This window comes from Manis javanica, chromosome 2 (assembly GCF_040802235.1).
Source record: "Manis javanica isolate MJ-LG chromosome 2, MJ_LKY, whole genome shotgun sequence".
Classification (NCBI taxonomy): domain Eukaryota; kingdom Metazoa; phylum Chordata; class Mammalia; order Pholidota; family Manidae; genus Manis; species Manis javanica.
In genome coordinates, this window is record NC_133157.1 from 13263418 (window position 1) to 13280605 (window position 17188).

A 17188-nucleotide genomic window follows, 5' to 3' on the forward strand; every position below is an offset into this window, starting at 1 on the left:
CCTGCTTCTCTGGGTTATTCGTTGTTCACACTTAACGAAGAGGCCCTCCTGATTAGTAATTGGTGCTCAGTACTCTGTGCATTAACTGCTCCAGTACAATGTTCAGATATTTTTCATGGGTAAATAACCTGATGGAGTAAATGTTTTTTTGTTTTTAATTTTGGTTGGTGGTGTTCACAAAATACTAGAGGTAGTAAAAGTCTCTTGGAACCAGGTGTTTGCCTCCATACATTGATTACCTTACGTTCCTAATTCCAGACGAGTTTTGAGAACCTATTTGCCCACATTTCCATTGTTTTAAGTGTGATGTTTTGTTACAGACGTGGTTCAGTTCACTCCCCTTAATCAGAAGACCAAATAATTACCTTCCATTCCTGTTCATATGGGAATATAGAGAGGGGTTCATAGGAGGATACTTTACCCTCATTCAGCATATGCACAGAACAGGAAAATCTGTCCCTGAAGGATTTCATTAACTGAATAGGCTAGGCTCTTAAGCATTTTGCTAAGACTTGTGAAAATGAAACAAAGGAGCATGTGAGTACAAAAGACACCACCAAATCAGTATTTGTTTTGGAAGAACTTACAGAACTTACTGTTGTGTTAGTAAATTTTATGCCACTTCCACTGTTTTTATCATAATTACATTTATCCCATACCTTAATGGTTCAGTTCTAGCCAAACAACTTTTTAGGAATATAAATCTCTAGGCCATGATGGATTACTTCGAGCACTGTGACAGAGCACTGTGCTACGCTGTATCATAGTGACAGAATAATACCTGCTGTGGTTCAGAGCTGGCTAGGGACCTAGAAAAGAGTTCCTGGGAATATTTAAAAACCTAATCTATTATATGTAGTTTCATACTTACCCCATGGGAATAATTGTGTTGCCATACATTGTATTATGGCAGTAGTTGCTATTGTTTTTAAAGAAATAATGTATTTATATAGATCATGGAGTTGAGCCATTAATTACAGCAGTTCAAAAATTTCAGTCTGAACACAATTTGAATTTACTACTGAATCAGATTTTCTGAAGTACAAAGTTCTACTCATTTCCCACCAAAGAATATTTTTGATTGAGCAAAAGCACATGAAGTGTTAGTAGTTTTATAATAGGTATTTCCAGATGATGAAATATATTCACTGATAGATAGAACATACTCCACTCTCCAAGCAAAAGGTAGAAAACCATTTGAAAGATGGTCATTTTCTTGGAGTTAAGATAAAAATTTGAAGGCTTTACTATAGGTCTATGAAATACAAAGTCAGATGAAAGATCCAAATTTTTTATTTTATTTTCATAGAAAAATAGGTTTTAAGCAAAATCCAAAAAAACTTGATGCTATAAATGAAGAGGGGCTGAAGTACATTTTTTTCTTTGTAACTAGATTATAACTTGCAGTTATAATCAGCATTGGTTTTATAACGACACATTTCAAAGATAAAAAATTCTTCAGCCACCTAGGACCCTGGTTTGAATTGTGTACAACTACTATATGTACAAGTGATTTACAAAAACACTGGCATTAATGGTACAAGTGAAATAAACTAACATGGAATTTCAGCACTTGAATTCACTCTACCATGATAACCAAATGCCACTCCAATTATGAAGTTAATTAGTGAGGTAGTAAAAATGGTATTTCTTCAGATACATTTGTGCAACATAGTATTCCTCTTGGCTGAGCCATTCTCTTCCTACAGTAAAACAAAAAGGCAGAAAGGATAAGTTCTTGAACAATAAAAACATCTTAAGTTACCAGAACTAAGTAATAGCATGATAGCTAATAGATAAAACATATTGGAGTATCTCTTTGGAAAAAATGTTTTGTGATGGACCATTATACAGATTTACCCCAGAGAAAAGTTGAAAGGCTACTTAAGATTGTATGAGAAGCTAGATTTCAAGATCTTCCATTCAAAAGTGTAAGTTAACCCTTTGTAATGTACCTTGTGAGGAAGCTGGGAATAGCATCAGTGTTGGTAACTGTCTGATGTTTGCAGTGTACCTTGCAGAACTGGTTGGAAGGAGTTCTGTAAAGAAGGCAGATAAAACAGGCTCAGGAACCAGCCCCCTAACTCCAACCTAATTCAGGCTTTTATCACACACAGACCTAGATTATGACCACAGGCTCCAAAATAATTCTAACAATTCCATCTCTACACACCTCCTCTGTTAATCTCTTAAATTCAGAGCACGTGAATTCTGGCTGCACACCTTGAGCCGACTGAATCTGCCCCTAAACCCTTCCTATGCACTCATCTCCCTCTACTCTTGAGTTGTCTTAACTTCCAAAGCCACTTACCTTTTAATGCCCAGTGCCTAAGACTATCTTCCTTAAGATCCACCCTGAGGCCCATGTTAGCTTTGGCCTATACCTGACTTGGGTCCTACCACAGAAGGTTTTAAGTAACTGTACTCAAATTTTGGCTTTACTGTTAATGAGCTTTGTGCCTACTAAAGAGGCAATTTCCTTGAGTGTCCCTTGAGGCTCAACAATATCAGTATACTCTGTGCTAAAGATGGATTAGTCCCAAAGCCCTGGTTTTGTCTTTTGCTGTGACTGACATAATTTTTCACTTTATGCAATTTCCTTATCTATATAAAGGGATACTTCCTACCTCCCAAGATTTAAATCTAAAACGAGATAATATATGTAAAGTGTTTATCAGTACCTGAACACAGTAGGCACTCAAAAATGGTAGCTATTATGGTCTTTGCCAGTGTCACTACTTACCAATTCAATGAATATATTTCATGTCCCTTCTGAATGATTATTAACCTTATCTAAGTCTCACACAGAAAACCTTTGTGAAATTTAGAGTTTTTTTTAACAGACCCTGGGTTAAGAGGTCTGCATTCAAATTTTGCTGAGGAATAAGAGTAGGCACAGTCAGTCAGCATTTCTCAAGATACAGGGAGATGGACAGACTAAACAGGCCTCAAACTGGCGTCGATGTTCTAAATTTTTTATACTGATCAAGTATAGAATGAAGAAATCCAGAAGTGGAGGACATTAACAGAATTAACTAGGTCCCTGACAGGTTTATGATACCCGATCTCTAGCTCTAGTTCATTTCCTAAGCCATCAGCTTATCTTCTTTCTACATCTACCAACCGATACCAGTTTTCCCGGGGCCTGCAAAAAAAACAAGTCTTTCCTAAGACAAGTTTTCTAGAGATTTGAATGTGGTATTTATGTCCTGAGTCCCCTCTGGATTATATACCCCAAAGCCTTCACAGGTCAGACCCCTTATGAAGAGCTTCCTCTTACCTGGCTTGGTCCAAGCTGAGAGTCCTCTGCAAGGGAAGAGTCCAGCTGAGACAGACTGGGTGATGAGATGGAATCTGCAGAGGTGCTGGTGACCAGTTCCCCCAAAGCATCCACTTGTCTTCTCAAGCTGTGTAAAGTGCCCTCTGTCTGCCGCTTCCCTTTAATCAACACTTCTGCTTGCTTAGACATACAGTGTCGAAGCTGGGCCTGAAAGTGTTTTGGTAAAATTGAGGTTAAAAAAAAAAAAAAAAGAAATGTACCAGAAATATTAATCCTACCATAAAGGAAATTTGGCTGCTGAAAGTGTTCTTGCCCTAAGCAGTGTCAGGTGGCTACTCACAGTGTGTGTACACATTTACCACACTGTGTTACCATGAACCAGGCCTTGTACTCAGCCTGTTCTCTCCACTGTAACAGTGCTTAGGTTCTGCATCCCCAGCCTCCCCATGAAATCACTGCTGCATCTCTTCCTTTTCTGCTCAGACTTAGCAGATTGGTTTACACTTGGTAACTTCGGTGTCTTTCACAATGTATTTAATCCTCACCCCTCACTACTTTCTGGCTTTCCCCAGGCTGCACTTTGAGATCATTCTCTCCAAGTCTAAAGCACCACAGTCCAAACGAACTTTCTGTGGTGATGGGATCATTCTGTATCTGTGCGGTCCAGTACAGTAGCCGCTAGTCACATGTGGCTAATGAGCACTTGGAATGTGGTAACTGAAGAACTGTGTTTTTAACCTAATTTAAATATAATGCATTCATTTTTAAGTAGCCACGTGTGGCTGGAGGCTACTGGAGGTCAGGAGCCTCCCCTCCTCAGCACTGCCCACTGCTCCCTCAGCCCATTTGGTAAATGTGGCCCTTCTCCAAAGATGCATTCTGTCCTCTCTGGTTCTACCTCACTCTCATTCTTCAACCCCGATCTATGCTCTTAATCCCCAAATCTTAGGGTCAACACTAATCACTGAAGCCTGCATTCCTGTTTCCAGCAGCCTACACAGATACCTCCCCTGGATGTCTCACAAAGCCTTCAGATGCAGCATGTTCTCTGCCAACTTCTCGTCTGACTCCCAAGCTTACTACTCTTCTAGTTTTCCCAGTCTTTCCCCCAACACTGGCTTGTGAGCCCCTTACCATTTATCATTGTATCTCTATATCCTGTCCCAAATACTTTGCTTTTGTTAGTTTTAGTTGAGGCAAAGCAGCATTTCATAGGTTAAAGAACACTGGGCTTGACACCAGAATTCACAGTATTGAATGCAGACTGCCATTTACTAGTGTGTGCTGCCAGCTTCCCTGAGCATCAGCCAGGTAGCTACACAAGCCCTGAGGGCTGCAATGGTGCATGGGTGACAGCAGTATGTCACAGCTAGCAGCTTCCCCCACTCTCAATATGCTACATATCTCATATTGTATGTTTCTTAAAAGGACAACCTTGAGTCGATCTTCACGGTGACGCAGTTTCTCTCGGAGTGCTTCTCCACGCCAGTGTTCATCCTTCCTCAGAGACAAAAGGAAACACCAAAGTCACCAAGTAGTGTTAGCCTTTCCCTCCTCCTACCTGTCCCGTCCTCTAGTCTGTTTTTTAGCTTTTCTGGGGGAGGTGGGAACCAAATTACCCTGTGAAGTCCAGAGAATAGCAGGATAAACCCTTACCATTATATGAACCTGGGAAAAATTCAGTTTTTCTTCAAAAGGTGATGGCCTCTCACTCATGGTCAATGGAAAGTTCTCTTTCAAGCTTTCCAAACCTCCTTCTAGGCTTTCATTCTTTTCCAAAATAGCTTCCAGATCTGCTGGTAGTTCTGGAAGAAACTGGTTGAGATTTTTCAGACTGGTTCTGATTTCATCTTTGACCTCAGATTTCAGTGTCCTCATTGCTTCACTGATTTCCAGTTGTTTTCGCTCCAAATCTTTTTGGTTTGTCATCTAAAAAAGAGAGTCAAATAAAATTGGGCAAAGTCTGGGACTTAACGTGGAATTGAATTAATTAAGATCTATAAATGTCAACTACTATGACTATTAGAACTTTAAGAACTTGTGATTTCAACTACTCAAGTATCTATATAAGCTACCAAGTAAACAAGTTTAATGGCATTTTGATTGGAGCGACTTCCATTTAGAAAAGCAGGGGCACAGTATTCCTTGACAGTGTATTAATTACTCGATAGAAGTCAGTCTCCCTGGGGTTAGAGCTGGATTTCAATCTCGTTTCTAGGAAACATTACCAGTATGACTTATGGTGATCTAGTATCTTTGGAACCTTTGTTACCTAATTTGTACATGGAGATAGTATTTTGCATTCAGGAATGTACGAACTAGGTGAAAATTTATATGAAGCACCTTAGTGGTACCCAATAAGTGGCAACTACAATAATTAAGCCCCAAATAAGGAATATCTACTGAAACAAGTCATAAGTGATGTACACTATAAATGTTAATGGTGGAAGGGCCCTCAGATCTGGTCCATGCTTTCATGTTATGTTATAGGTGAAGAGTCTAGTGGTTTAGACGGTCTAGAGGTTTCCTCAGATGTTACAGACTGTTTAATATGTGAGACTACTCAATGTGGCTCTCTCCATAAAGGGCCTAGTAAGGATATTCCAGTCAAACCCACTGCTACTTGTCTTTCCAAGTTTGCAGAGGCTTGGGGCTTTTCAATAAAAGTTTTTTTTTTGAGCCAAAGTGGGTTGTATGGGAGGTGGTTATAGGCACAGATGAAACTGAATGGCCATGTGCAGTCATCCAAAGAATAAGGTGTAGCAGGGTCAAGCAAGTGGCCATAGCAGCCCAGTCAGAGAGTTCAGGGGTAGCTCAGATGTGACAATGGCTGAAGGACACACAATCTAAGATTGTGTGAACTGCGCTACCCCCTCAGCCTAGTTACAGGACAGCAAAGGTTTCCTGTGGGTTCATTTTTTCTTGCCTGGGGGCTACAGACTTATTTCTGGCATAAAACCTAACATTTCAATACAGTTCTTTGGAACATGATAAAATTTTATGCTGAAGAACTGCCATTTTTCTTACAAAAACTAACATAAAAACTTGTTGAACTAAAGGGACTTCTAAAAGTACACTTTTGAGCAAATACTTTTTTCTTGTCAAGGTGCATTTCTAAATAAGACTAGAAAAATGGATTTGACTTAAAAGACATTCTTACAGTTTTTCACAATTTCTACAAAGTATTATTCCCCTTAAAAGAGGCATTTAAGGAATAAAATCTGTGTGAGCCCAGTGGGGAGTGAGCATCCCAGTGGCTCTTGGGCACACACCTGTTTCTTGAGCTCCGTGTACTCGTGCTGCATCTGGCTGAGCTCCTTCATCAGGCGCCTGGCTCGATCATGGTTGTCCTGGGCCACCTGCTCGATCGTTGCCATCTCCTTCTGCATGCAGCTGTTCTCCTGCTTTTGCTCCTAGCACAGGAGGAGGAAAACGACTTGGATCCAGTATGTGGACAAGTGCATTGCTGGCTTACACACTCACTAGGCGCTCCAACTTCTTTTCCCATCTAGGCTCTAGCTATGAAGTGGGGCACATTCTACCTGCCTGCTTCAGTAGCTGTGGCAGAGCTGGGAGTATATACCTGCTCAGAGTCTGTCAGCCCAGTCTGAATCCTAGATCTGCAACATTACCTTTGATAATAAGTTTTTTCCCTTTCTGAGCCTCCTTTAATTGTCTGTAAAGATGGTAGCAATTCCCAGCATCATCTGGTTATTGGGAGGATTAAAGCCTAGATTTCTTTACACTGTCTTTACCATCATGTTGCCTATCATTAGTTGTGAATGTGTCACCTTTTTGGGAAATACACACAGTTTGAAAATTCCATTCACACAACAGGGCTACATTCCTTCCTTCAGAGGGTGTTAGGAAAATCCATTCTTGTGACAGTCCCTATTGCTGCCCATCTGTCTCCACCTACCATAAACTGTTTTGAATTCATCTGAGTGTCACCTCCCAAATTTTATTTCAGGAATAAAAGCATGGCATATTGGACTTCCTGGTTTTAGGATAATGCTGAGTTGAAGCTAGTGTTGCCTACAAAAGGCAGGATGAGAAAAATCTGTGAGCATTGACTGCAGCTGGTAAAAGTCTTCAGCAGCCTTCGCTCCCGACGCCCTCCCCGGCCAGCAGCGGGATAGCAGAGGCTCCCACCCCCGAGAGGGCTGTCTGCTTTGGGCTCCTCCCCGGCAGCTCCTCTATGGCTGCAGCTCGGTCTCAGGCAAAACCTACCACCAACTTCAAGAGCAAATTGTGCATAAATACATTAAAAACAACAGCTGGGTTAGGGACTGGGTTGACAGGTAATTTATTTTCTCTACACTGAAGCAGTGTTTTGGCTGAAGAATGTGAATGCTTAACCTCCTCATAAACCGCCAGGGCAGTAGGTACTCACAAGAAGGTTTTTCTCCAGCTGGCTTCGCTGGCTCTTAAGTGCTTCCTTCAGGCTGGCAACCTGCTTCTCGGCTTGCTTTCTTTCTGTCAAGAACTGGTTCCGCAAGAGGCTGAAGTCCGCCCTCACAGAGTCTGCCTCTTTCTGGAGGGTTAGCAGCTCACTTGACTTTTCCATTAATTGCTGCTCCCGTTCTGAAAGCTGTCGTTCTGAAATGCACAGCTCAGTGGGTTAGCCAGAGGCCTGCGCTGGCTGTGGGCAGACTGCATAATGACGTCCACCCACTCGGGCACTTCCTCCATCACTGCGTCTGCCATGGCTCCCCTGACCCACACCAGAGGCCCAGAAAAAGGCCCAGATGAGGATGTCTGGAGGGCCCGATTCCAAAGTGACAGACAGCTACTGTCTTCCCTATGGAGGCTTTGAGACCAACAAGAGTCAACAGTGCTAATCCTGAGATGCAGGGAACGTGAAATGAGTTTTATAACCCTTGACTCTAATAGAGAGGCACACCAGTACTTCTCCCTTCACGAGAGGCAGTGCAGCGGGAACAACACAGGGTCTGGAGCTGCATGAGCCCTGCTTTATACAGGAGGAACCTATCGCCTAGTGTTCAATGGGGATCACATGTGCAAACACCTAGTATATAATGAGCACTCAATAAATTATGCTTCTAAATAACAGTGACATTTGAAACAGATTTTTCTAATTACTCTCTTGAGAGTAACAGCCTGCCCAGACTTCCCTTTTCATACCTCTGGCATGGTCAGACTCAAGATATTTGTTAAGTTTCAGTTTTATAATAAAATAGTTGGGTCTGGATGTATCAAGGGTTCCCAGATACTAGACCCTGAATCCACTGAGTTCACCTGGTTGGGGCAGGGGAAGAACCAACATTTTTCTGAGTATTTCCTATCTGGGCTCTTATCTGTAAAATGGGGAGAAAAATAATTTACTGAAGCCTAAGAGAGAAAAAATAATTTATTGATGTGCAAATAATCATTTAGGGTGGATTTCCATGTCAACTTCATTTACAGATCCAAAAACACATCTGTATTTTGCTACCATTCAGTATGTCAAACTTGGACTGAAGTAGAATTATTGGCGGTGTTTTTTCTTGCCTGGTAGAGATGTAATGGGTTACTGTTTCCAAAGTTCAAAAATAATGTACTTCCTAGAAAGCATTTAGAGGCCCTTGTGGCCCTTCTTTGCCCTAATGTCCCACTGCTTGAAGGCAGCACTCTAGAAGGCAAGACGTACAGTGAAAACCTTGGCAGTCTAAGGATCAACTCCCATCTCCATAAATACCAAGTCCCTTTGTCTAAGTCTGTTCTGTCACCTCTCACAGAGTGAGGAGGACCAAATGGGGTAATGCACCTCCCACTGGGCTGCTCCTGCCCCCTCTCCGGGCTACGGCTGGGCCCTGGGTCTCCTTTACACACTTAACAAGACAACTGCCAAGCTCCCGCCCCTAGCACGATGTTCTGGGATACGTACTGGTTTGGGAGAGCGTCTTCTCCAGGGTCTCACTCCACCTTTCCTCTTGCTGCAGAGCCCTGACACGCTCCTCAGCCACCAACAGCTTTGTCAGCACCTGGTCCAGGTTGCTTTTCTGGTCTGTTAACTCCTTGTCCAGCTGCTGTTGCTGCTCCTTCAGTGCCACTTTACTGGCTTCTAATTTTTTTTCTTCACTTTCTCTCTCTTTCTGGAGTCTTTGGAACATCTTAATAGAGAACAATCATAGTTACAAAGTGACAGCTACTCCCAGGGTCCCAGTTGAAGGAAGCTTCATGGACACTCCATAGATTCCCGTTCAAGCAGACCCCAGTGCCAGTCAGTCAGTCCCCTTTACAAAGGCAGTCAAGCAGGGCCTGGGAAACTATCTGGCCAGCAGGTGAGGGGGGGATTCCAGCAGCAAATGGTCACCAAGATTCCTTACAGGATCAGTGCTCTGTGTCTTAATGGTCCATATATGTGAACACCAACAGAGGCCAGGAGTCGTGTAAAACCCCTCCTGGTTACAAAGGCAGTTAAGGGAAGCCAGTCCCGTGGGGGACACTTTTCAGCAGCTTTCTGCAGGAGGAAAGCTCACACAAGCGACAAAGTACTCCCTTTGATGTAAAACCATTAATGTGTAGTACCATTTCCTGTTGGGCTAGTTGGACCTTGTTTCCTTCAATCTCATTCTGAAGCTCTTGAAGCTGTTGCTGTTTTGTCTCTCCTTCTTTCTGGCAATCTTCACACTTCTTCAGCCACTCACTGGTATTCTTCTGGAGCTTGGTCTGCTCATCAAGCAGTATATCCTTACACTTGGCCGTGTGGAGTAGGTCCTTTAGGTGAAGGAATTGAAAGCCAACTTTACTAGAGGTGGCAAGGGCCACTCCTGTATCTACTAAGTCTGATGAAACGAGAAACAGGAAAGTTCCATGTCCTTTCTTATCTCAACAAAAACTTATACAAAGGTACCCAGAACTCAGTCATTGGCTTTCCTCTATAGTACCTAAAAGTAAGATGACAGAAGATGTCAAAACCTCAGCAAGACTCAGTTCCCCTGAGCAACTAGTTGCCTTGCCACCACGGTGGGAATAAACACCACCTAACTCAGAGGACTGCTAAGAATGTTAATAAAAGCTGTGAATAAGGCTCAGTTCTTCCTGTGATGAACCTAAAGTCATGGTTTTGTTAATATTTGAAGTATTTATATAGGGTGAAAAAATCAGAGAACAATAAATACTTCTGTCTTTAAGGAACCCAAATTAAGCATTTTTTTTAAAGTCACTATATTCCTAATTAACACAGAATATTCATAAGAGCCACATAACACAGAACATTCACAAGCTCTACTACAAAGCCAGTGTAAGAATTTCTTAAAGATAGAATACTGTGATTTTAAGGTTTATACACATTAGAAACACAGAATCCTAAAGGTAGATAGAAGAGAATTTAGACTTCTAACCCAACCCCTAATGTAGGTGGTGGGAACTGAGGCTGAGAACTTGCTTGAAACTCAAATTGTAGCACTTTTCTCATAGAATCAAGTGAATTACTGTTAAGAAGATCATGGTACATATAAGGGTCAAGAATCTGCTTTACTGAATATCTGACAAGACTGAAGCCCAATGTTAAAATGGCCATCCTGTCTAAAGCAATCTACAGATTCAATGCAATCCCTATGAAAATACCAACAGCATTCTTCAACGAACTAGAGCAAATAGTTCTAAAATTCATATGGAACCACAAAAGACCTCGACTAGCCAAAGCAATCCTGAGAAGGAAGAATAAAGCTGGGGGAATTACGCTCCTCGATTTCAAGCTCTACTACAAAGCCACAGTAATCAAGACAATTTGGTACTGGCACAAGAACAGACCCATAGACCAGTGGAATAGACTAGAGAGCCCAGATATAAACCCAAGCATTACCAAGCCCAGACACTATAAAGGAGCCACGGATATACAATGGGGAAATGACAGCCTCTTCAACAACTGGTGTTGGCAAAACTGGACAGCTACAAGCAAGAGAATGAAACTGGATTATTGTCTAACCCCATACACAAAAGTAAATCCGAAATGGATCAAAGACCTGAATGTAGGTGATGAAACCATAAAAGTCTAAGAAGAAAACACAGGCAAAAATTTCTTGAATATAAACATGAGCAACTTTTTCCTGAACATATCTCCTTTGGCAAGGGAAACAAAATAAAAAATGAACAAATGGGACTACATCATGCTAAAAAGCTTCTGTACAGCAAAGGACACCATCAGCAGAACAAAAAGGCGCCCTACAGTATGGGAGAATATATCTGTAAATGACACATCCGACAAGGGGTTAACATCCAAAATATAGAAAGAACTCACATGCCTCAACACCCAAAAAGCAAATAACCCTATTAAAAAATGGGTGGAGGATATGAAGACACTTCTCCAAAGAAGAAATTCAGATGGCCAACAGGCACATGAAAAGATGCTCCACATCACTAATTATCAAGGGAATGCAAATTAAAACCACAATGAGATATCACCTCACATCAGTAAGGATGACCAGCATCGAAAAGACTAGGAACAACAAATGCTGGTGAGGATGCAGAGAAAGGGGAACCCTCCTACACTGCTGGTGGGAATGTAAACTAGTTCAACCATTGTGGAAAGCAATATGGAGGTTCCTCAAAAAACTAAAAATAGAAATACCATTTGACCCGGGAATCCCACTCCTTGGAATTTACCCAAAGAATACAACTTCTCAGATTCAAAAAGACATGTGCACCCCTATGTTTATTGCAGCACTATTTACAATAGCCAAGATATGGAAGCAACCTAAGTGTCCATCAATAGATGAATGGATAAAGAAAATGTGGTACATATACACAATGGAATACTATTCAGCCATAAGAAAGAAACAAATTCTACCATTTGCAACAACATGGATGGAGCTGGGGAGTATTATGCTCAGTGAAATAAGTCAGGCAGAGAAAGACAAATACCAAATGATTTCCCTCATTTGTGGAGTACAACAACAAAGCTAAACTGAAGGAACAAAATAGCAGCAGACTCACAGACCCAAAGAAGGGACTAGTGGTTACCAAAGGGGAGGGGTGTGGGAGAATGGGTGGGGAGGGAGGGAGAAGGGGATTGTGGGGTATCATGATTGGTGCACATGGTGTGTGTGGGGTCACAGGGAAGACAGTGTAGCTCAGAGAAGACAAATAGTGACTGTGGCATCTTACTACACTGATGGACAGTGACTGCAGTGGCATATGGGGGGGACTTGATAATAAGAGTGAATGTAATAACCACAATGTTTTTCATGTGAAACCTTCGTAAGAGTGTGTATCAATGATACCTTAATAAGAAAAAAAAAAAGAATGAAGGTCAAGATGCGAACCTAGGCACTTAAGCACTACCCTTTTCCATCTCATTTAGATCAAATGCTCTCACATTAAGCAAGGGTTATTGGTCCAGGTATCAGCAGCTTCCTCCATACTTACAAAAGCCCAGAGTGAGTTTGCCAACACCAGGGCCTTAGCAAAGTTTGGAATCTTTCTTTAGCAACTGTGACGGCCCTTCTCCCCCACCCCACCCCTACTTGATTTGTTATTTCAGCCAATTGTCTGCATGCCTTCAGGATATCACCAGAAGATTACATTTGTTAAGCTTACCTGTTTTGTTAGATTCAAATGGTCTTGGACATTAGCTAGTTCCTCCTGTAGGGAGTTTACTGCTTCTCTTTTTTCTACGTAAGATTTACATAAAATAAGAAATACATTTGTGTTCATTTTCCAGATTCCCATCAGCCTCCCAAGAAAGAAGAGAGAAAATGAATATAAATTTATTTCCATTAAATGTATGACTATGCCACCTTATCTAATTAAAGGTCAAAAGAGAAAGTTACATGCATAACCTATGGCTTGGAGCCCAGGTTTTTAAAGACATGTTCAAAGCCTCACAATAAAAAAAATTACAGATAATACCTAATATTGATGAGGTGCATGGCTTAAAAATAGGTACCTTCTGCATTGCTGCTAGAGATGTAAATTTGGTACAACCTTTCAGGCAGACAATTTGGCAATAAATTTTATCTCTATACTGGCTTTGTCGCCTACTAGCTATAAGACCTTGAGCAAGTCAATTCCCACCTGAGTCAGTCAGTCACAAGGAAACTAAGCTTAAGCTTTCACATCTATGAATGGGTGAAATAACAAATTCTATCTAACAATTAAATCAGAAAATGCATACAAAACACCTGTATCATGTCAAAGACATAGTAAGTGCTCAACAAGTATATTAGCTAGAATTACATAGTAACTTCCAAATAATTATGAATATTGATAAATATTTGGTGATAAACATTATTTTTAAAACTACATATTCACACATATACCTAGGAAAAACCTGGAACTATATTCACCAACTGTTAATTATCTCTGAGGGATGAGGTCAACAGTAATTTTTATTTTATTTGTGTTATGTTTTTAAGTTGTTCTCTGAGGAACATGAATTAGTTTTTGTTTTTGTTTTTTAAACAGTTTTACTGAGATATAATTCACATGCTATGCATTCACCCATGTAAAGTTAACAATTCAGTGGCTTTTTGTATATTCATGAAGTTGTGCAAACATCACCACAACCTAATTTGGAACACTTTTGTTACTTCTAAAAGAAACCCCACATCGATTAGCATCAATTCTTTCTATAATAAGAAAACCAAACAAAAAAGAATCTAACAAAAGGAAAATGTCACATCTCTCTGGTTGTGCTGCCTCATACCTTGTAGCTGCTGCTGCATTGCTGCAACATCTTTATGCACTGAGAGCTTCTCTCTGTTCAGTTGGTCTATTTCCTTCTGCAGTTTTCTGACATCCAATCCCAGCTTTTCTAAGTGTGACCGCTCCATTTTGCTGTTCTCTTCTGTAGCTGCTAAAACCCTACCATGCAAGCACAGAATAAGTTATACTGTCAAATATAAGATGCCTGAGCACATACACGAGACAACTGTGAAATGGGGTTGTGTTTTCACAATGTAGTTATGGAGTTTGAATGATTATAAATCTTAACAAAATTTAAGGCCCTTCAATTCATTTTCAAAAGAATTCTTATTTTCAGCTTCCCAAATAGAGATTTTTTTCCAAAACTGAATTGAGGTTTTGTAAAAATCAGGGATAAAAACACAGATAGTACCCAGAATTTCAAAAATGTGTCATTAAAATGGATCGCTAACTTCTGATAAGTGAAAAATCAGGAAACACAACTGTATTTACAATAGGATTTATACAAAAACATTCACGAGTATGCACTCTTTTACATAAATGTTATCATACAGTATGGGCTTATTTTGGTCTGGCCCCTTCCACTGAGCGTAACTTTTTTGAGATTCAGCTATGTTGTTATGTGCATCAATATTACATTCCCCTTTTATTGTTGAATACTGTTCCATGATATGGAGTTACTACAATTTGTTTATCCTATCATTAGCTGATAGACATTTAGGTTGTATCCAGTTTTTGGCTACTGCAAATAAAGCTGCTATGAACATCAGTGTATAGTCTTTATATGGACATATGCTTTCACTTCTCATGAGTAAATACCTAGGAGTGGAATGGCTAGGTCTTCTGGTAGGTGTATGTTTGAATTTTTAAGTTACTGCCAAACTATTTTCAAAGAGGTCTTACTAACATTTTACACTTCTGCCTATCGTGTATCAAAGTCCCTTGATAACACTTGGTATGGCCAGTCGTTATTTTTGGTCATTTTAATATCTCATTGTGGTTTTAATGTGCATTTCCCTAATGGTTATTGATGTTAAGCATCTTTTTATGTGCTTATTTGCTATCCATCTATCTTCTTAAGTGAAATGTTTGTTCAAATCTGTTGCCCTTTTGAAAATTTGGGTTGTTTTCTAATTATTGAGTTTTGAAAATTATTTTTTATGTGTCAGATACACGGTTGCAAGATTTTTCTCCCAGTCTGTGACATGTCTTTTCATTACCTTAACAGTATCCTCTGAGGAGCAGAAGTTTTAAATTTTGATGAAGTCCAATTTTATCAATTTATTCTTTTGTTTCATTCTTTTGGTATAATATGTAAGAAATTTTTCCTAACCTAAGCTAACAAAGGTTTTATTTCAAAGTTTTCTTCTAGAAGTTTTATATTTAGGCTTTACATTTACGTTTATGGCCCATCTTGAGTTAATTTTTACATATAGTGTGAGGTATATTACAGATCAAAGTTCTTTTTTTTGGATATGCAATTGTTTCACCAACATTTTTTTTGAAAAGACCACCTTTCCTCTACTGAAGAGGATGCCTTTGCATCTTTCTCAAAATGAGTTGTCCACATATTTGTGATAACTTTGGACTTTTGGACAACTTTTTGGACTTTTCTGTTCGATTAACCTATTTGTATATCTTTATAGCAATACCACAGTGTTTTGATTAACATAGCTATACAGTGAGTCTTGAAATCAGGTAGTGTCAGCCCGTACTTTTCTTGTTTTTCAAAGTTGTTTTGGTGTCATACTTAAGAAGTTTTAGATTCTATTCTAGGTCCTTGCATTTCCACATTAATTTTTGAACAAGATCGTCAATTTCTATTTTAAAAGTCTGTTGGAATTTTGACTGTGATTGTTTTGAACACAGAGATCAACTTGAAGGGAAATGAATCTTAGCAATATTGTCCTCCTACCCTTCTATACTACTTATAATGAGGTATATCTCTCCATTTATTTATATCTTCTGGCATGTATTATTTTACTTAAAAAAAACCCCACAAGTTATTATTTAAAATACTTTGGGGAAAAAAAAAAACCTATTAGGAGATTCACCCAAAAATGTTATTGGTGAATTGTATTGTGATACTGAGTTTGTTGAGTATTTGTTTTTCTTTTCTTGATTTTCTATAATTTTTTTGGTAATGTGCTTGTGGTGCTTTAGCCTTCAAGAAGTGATCTCAAAAACTTATTTGTTCCTGCTCTCACCGTTTTGTTTGTGCCAACTTCATTTCCCAGCTGTCACATTTCTCTTTGAGATCTTCCCTTTCTTTGCACAAAGACTCAACACACAGTTGTAATGATTGGGTCTCAGCAGTCATTCGCTCTATTTCCCGTTTGTCCCTCTCGAGGAGCTGCTTCTGCCACTCTATTTCCCCTTTCTGTCGCAGGGCCTTCTGCTGCAAATTCTCTAACTCCAGCTTCTCCTAAATTAGATAAAAGAAGACTCAAACATGCTAAAAGAGAAAGACTGAGTTTGCCGAGGGCAAAGCAGCTTTGCTTGTTACCTCTAGCACTTCAACCTGAGTCTTCTCGAACTCGGACACCTTTTGGTCATGTTGTAGCTTTAAACCTTGTAGCTCATTGTTTTCAAGTTGTAGCATGTCCAGAATATTCTTTAGTTCTAACAGAAACAAACAATAGTCCATGTTATTAAATGAACTTGAAAATATTTACAAAATGAATCAGAAAATAAGACTGTTGGCTGGTACAAGGAAAAATAGATAAAAATATTTGTGTGCTGAATTAGTGAAGCTAATTGTATTTTTAATGAAAAAATCCTTTAAAAGCATTGCTAAACTTTAATTTGTTAAATACGTTTTAACAAAAACATTTAACAAAGATTGAGTTCTAAAAGCAATTACCCCATTTAGAAGGATTTTAATAAAAATAAATGGGAAAAACTTCAAAATATGTAAGCCAAGATTTATGTAGCAATTTTTATCCTTTAAAATAGAGAATTTAAATACTTTTTTCTCATTATAAAAATATTTGCTGACTATAGAAAATTTAAATAGAAAGTAAAAGAAAAAATGAAAAATCATCATCATCCCAACCATCCAAAGATGATCACTCCTGCAAATAGCATTTTGATGTATTTTCTTCCAGGAGCACCTGGTCCATCTTGAGTTAATTTTTACATAAAGTGTGAGGTATATCATAGATCACATGTATTTTTAAATGAGTTGATATTGAGTTTTATCTATTTGTTTACTCTTCTTATCAGCATTTTTGCATGTCATTGTTAAAAATATGGCTC

General features: G+C 39.5%; 1 protein-coding gene across 15 annotated transcripts in view; it reads right to left on the reverse strand.

The window, feature by feature from the left end:
* Nucleotides 1-1277: 1277 nt before the first annotated feature.
* Nucleotides 1278-17188, reverse strand: part of CNTRL (centriolin) — an 83365-nt gene continuing 67454 nt past the window's right edge. For 9 of the 15 annotated variants that reach the window (XM_073225404.1, XM_037022250.2, XM_073225406.1 and 6 more), the window contains 13 exons: nucleotides 16437-16552; nucleotides 16138-16355; nucleotides 13932-14089; nucleotides 12824-12897; nucleotides 9812-10000; nucleotides 9168-9393; nucleotides 7674-7879; nucleotides 6553-6693; nucleotides 4937-5209; nucleotides 4715-4777; nucleotides 3281-3487; nucleotides 1956-2039; nucleotides 1278-1703 (listed from right to left, as the gene is read on the reverse strand). In XM_073225404.1, coding sequence (XP_073081505.1) covers nucleotides 1980-2039; nucleotides 3281-3487; nucleotides 4715-4777; nucleotides 4937-5209; nucleotides 6553-6693; nucleotides 7674-7879; nucleotides 9168-9393; nucleotides 9812-10000; nucleotides 12824-12897; nucleotides 13932-14089; nucleotides 16138-16355; nucleotides 16437-16552 — 1931 coding nt within the window. In that variant the 3' untranslated portion in view covers nucleotides 1278-1703; nucleotides 1956-1979. Of the gene's footprint in view, nucleotides 1704-1955; nucleotides 2040-3280; nucleotides 3488-4714; nucleotides 4782-4936; nucleotides 5210-6552; nucleotides 6694-7673; nucleotides 7880-9167; nucleotides 9394-9811; nucleotides 10171-12822; nucleotides 12960-13931; nucleotides 14090-16137; nucleotides 16356-16436; nucleotides 16553-17188 lie in introns of those variants that run through there. The other 6 variants (XM_073225413.1, XM_073225400.1, XR_012126499.1 and 3 more) reach the window with 5 other exon arrangements.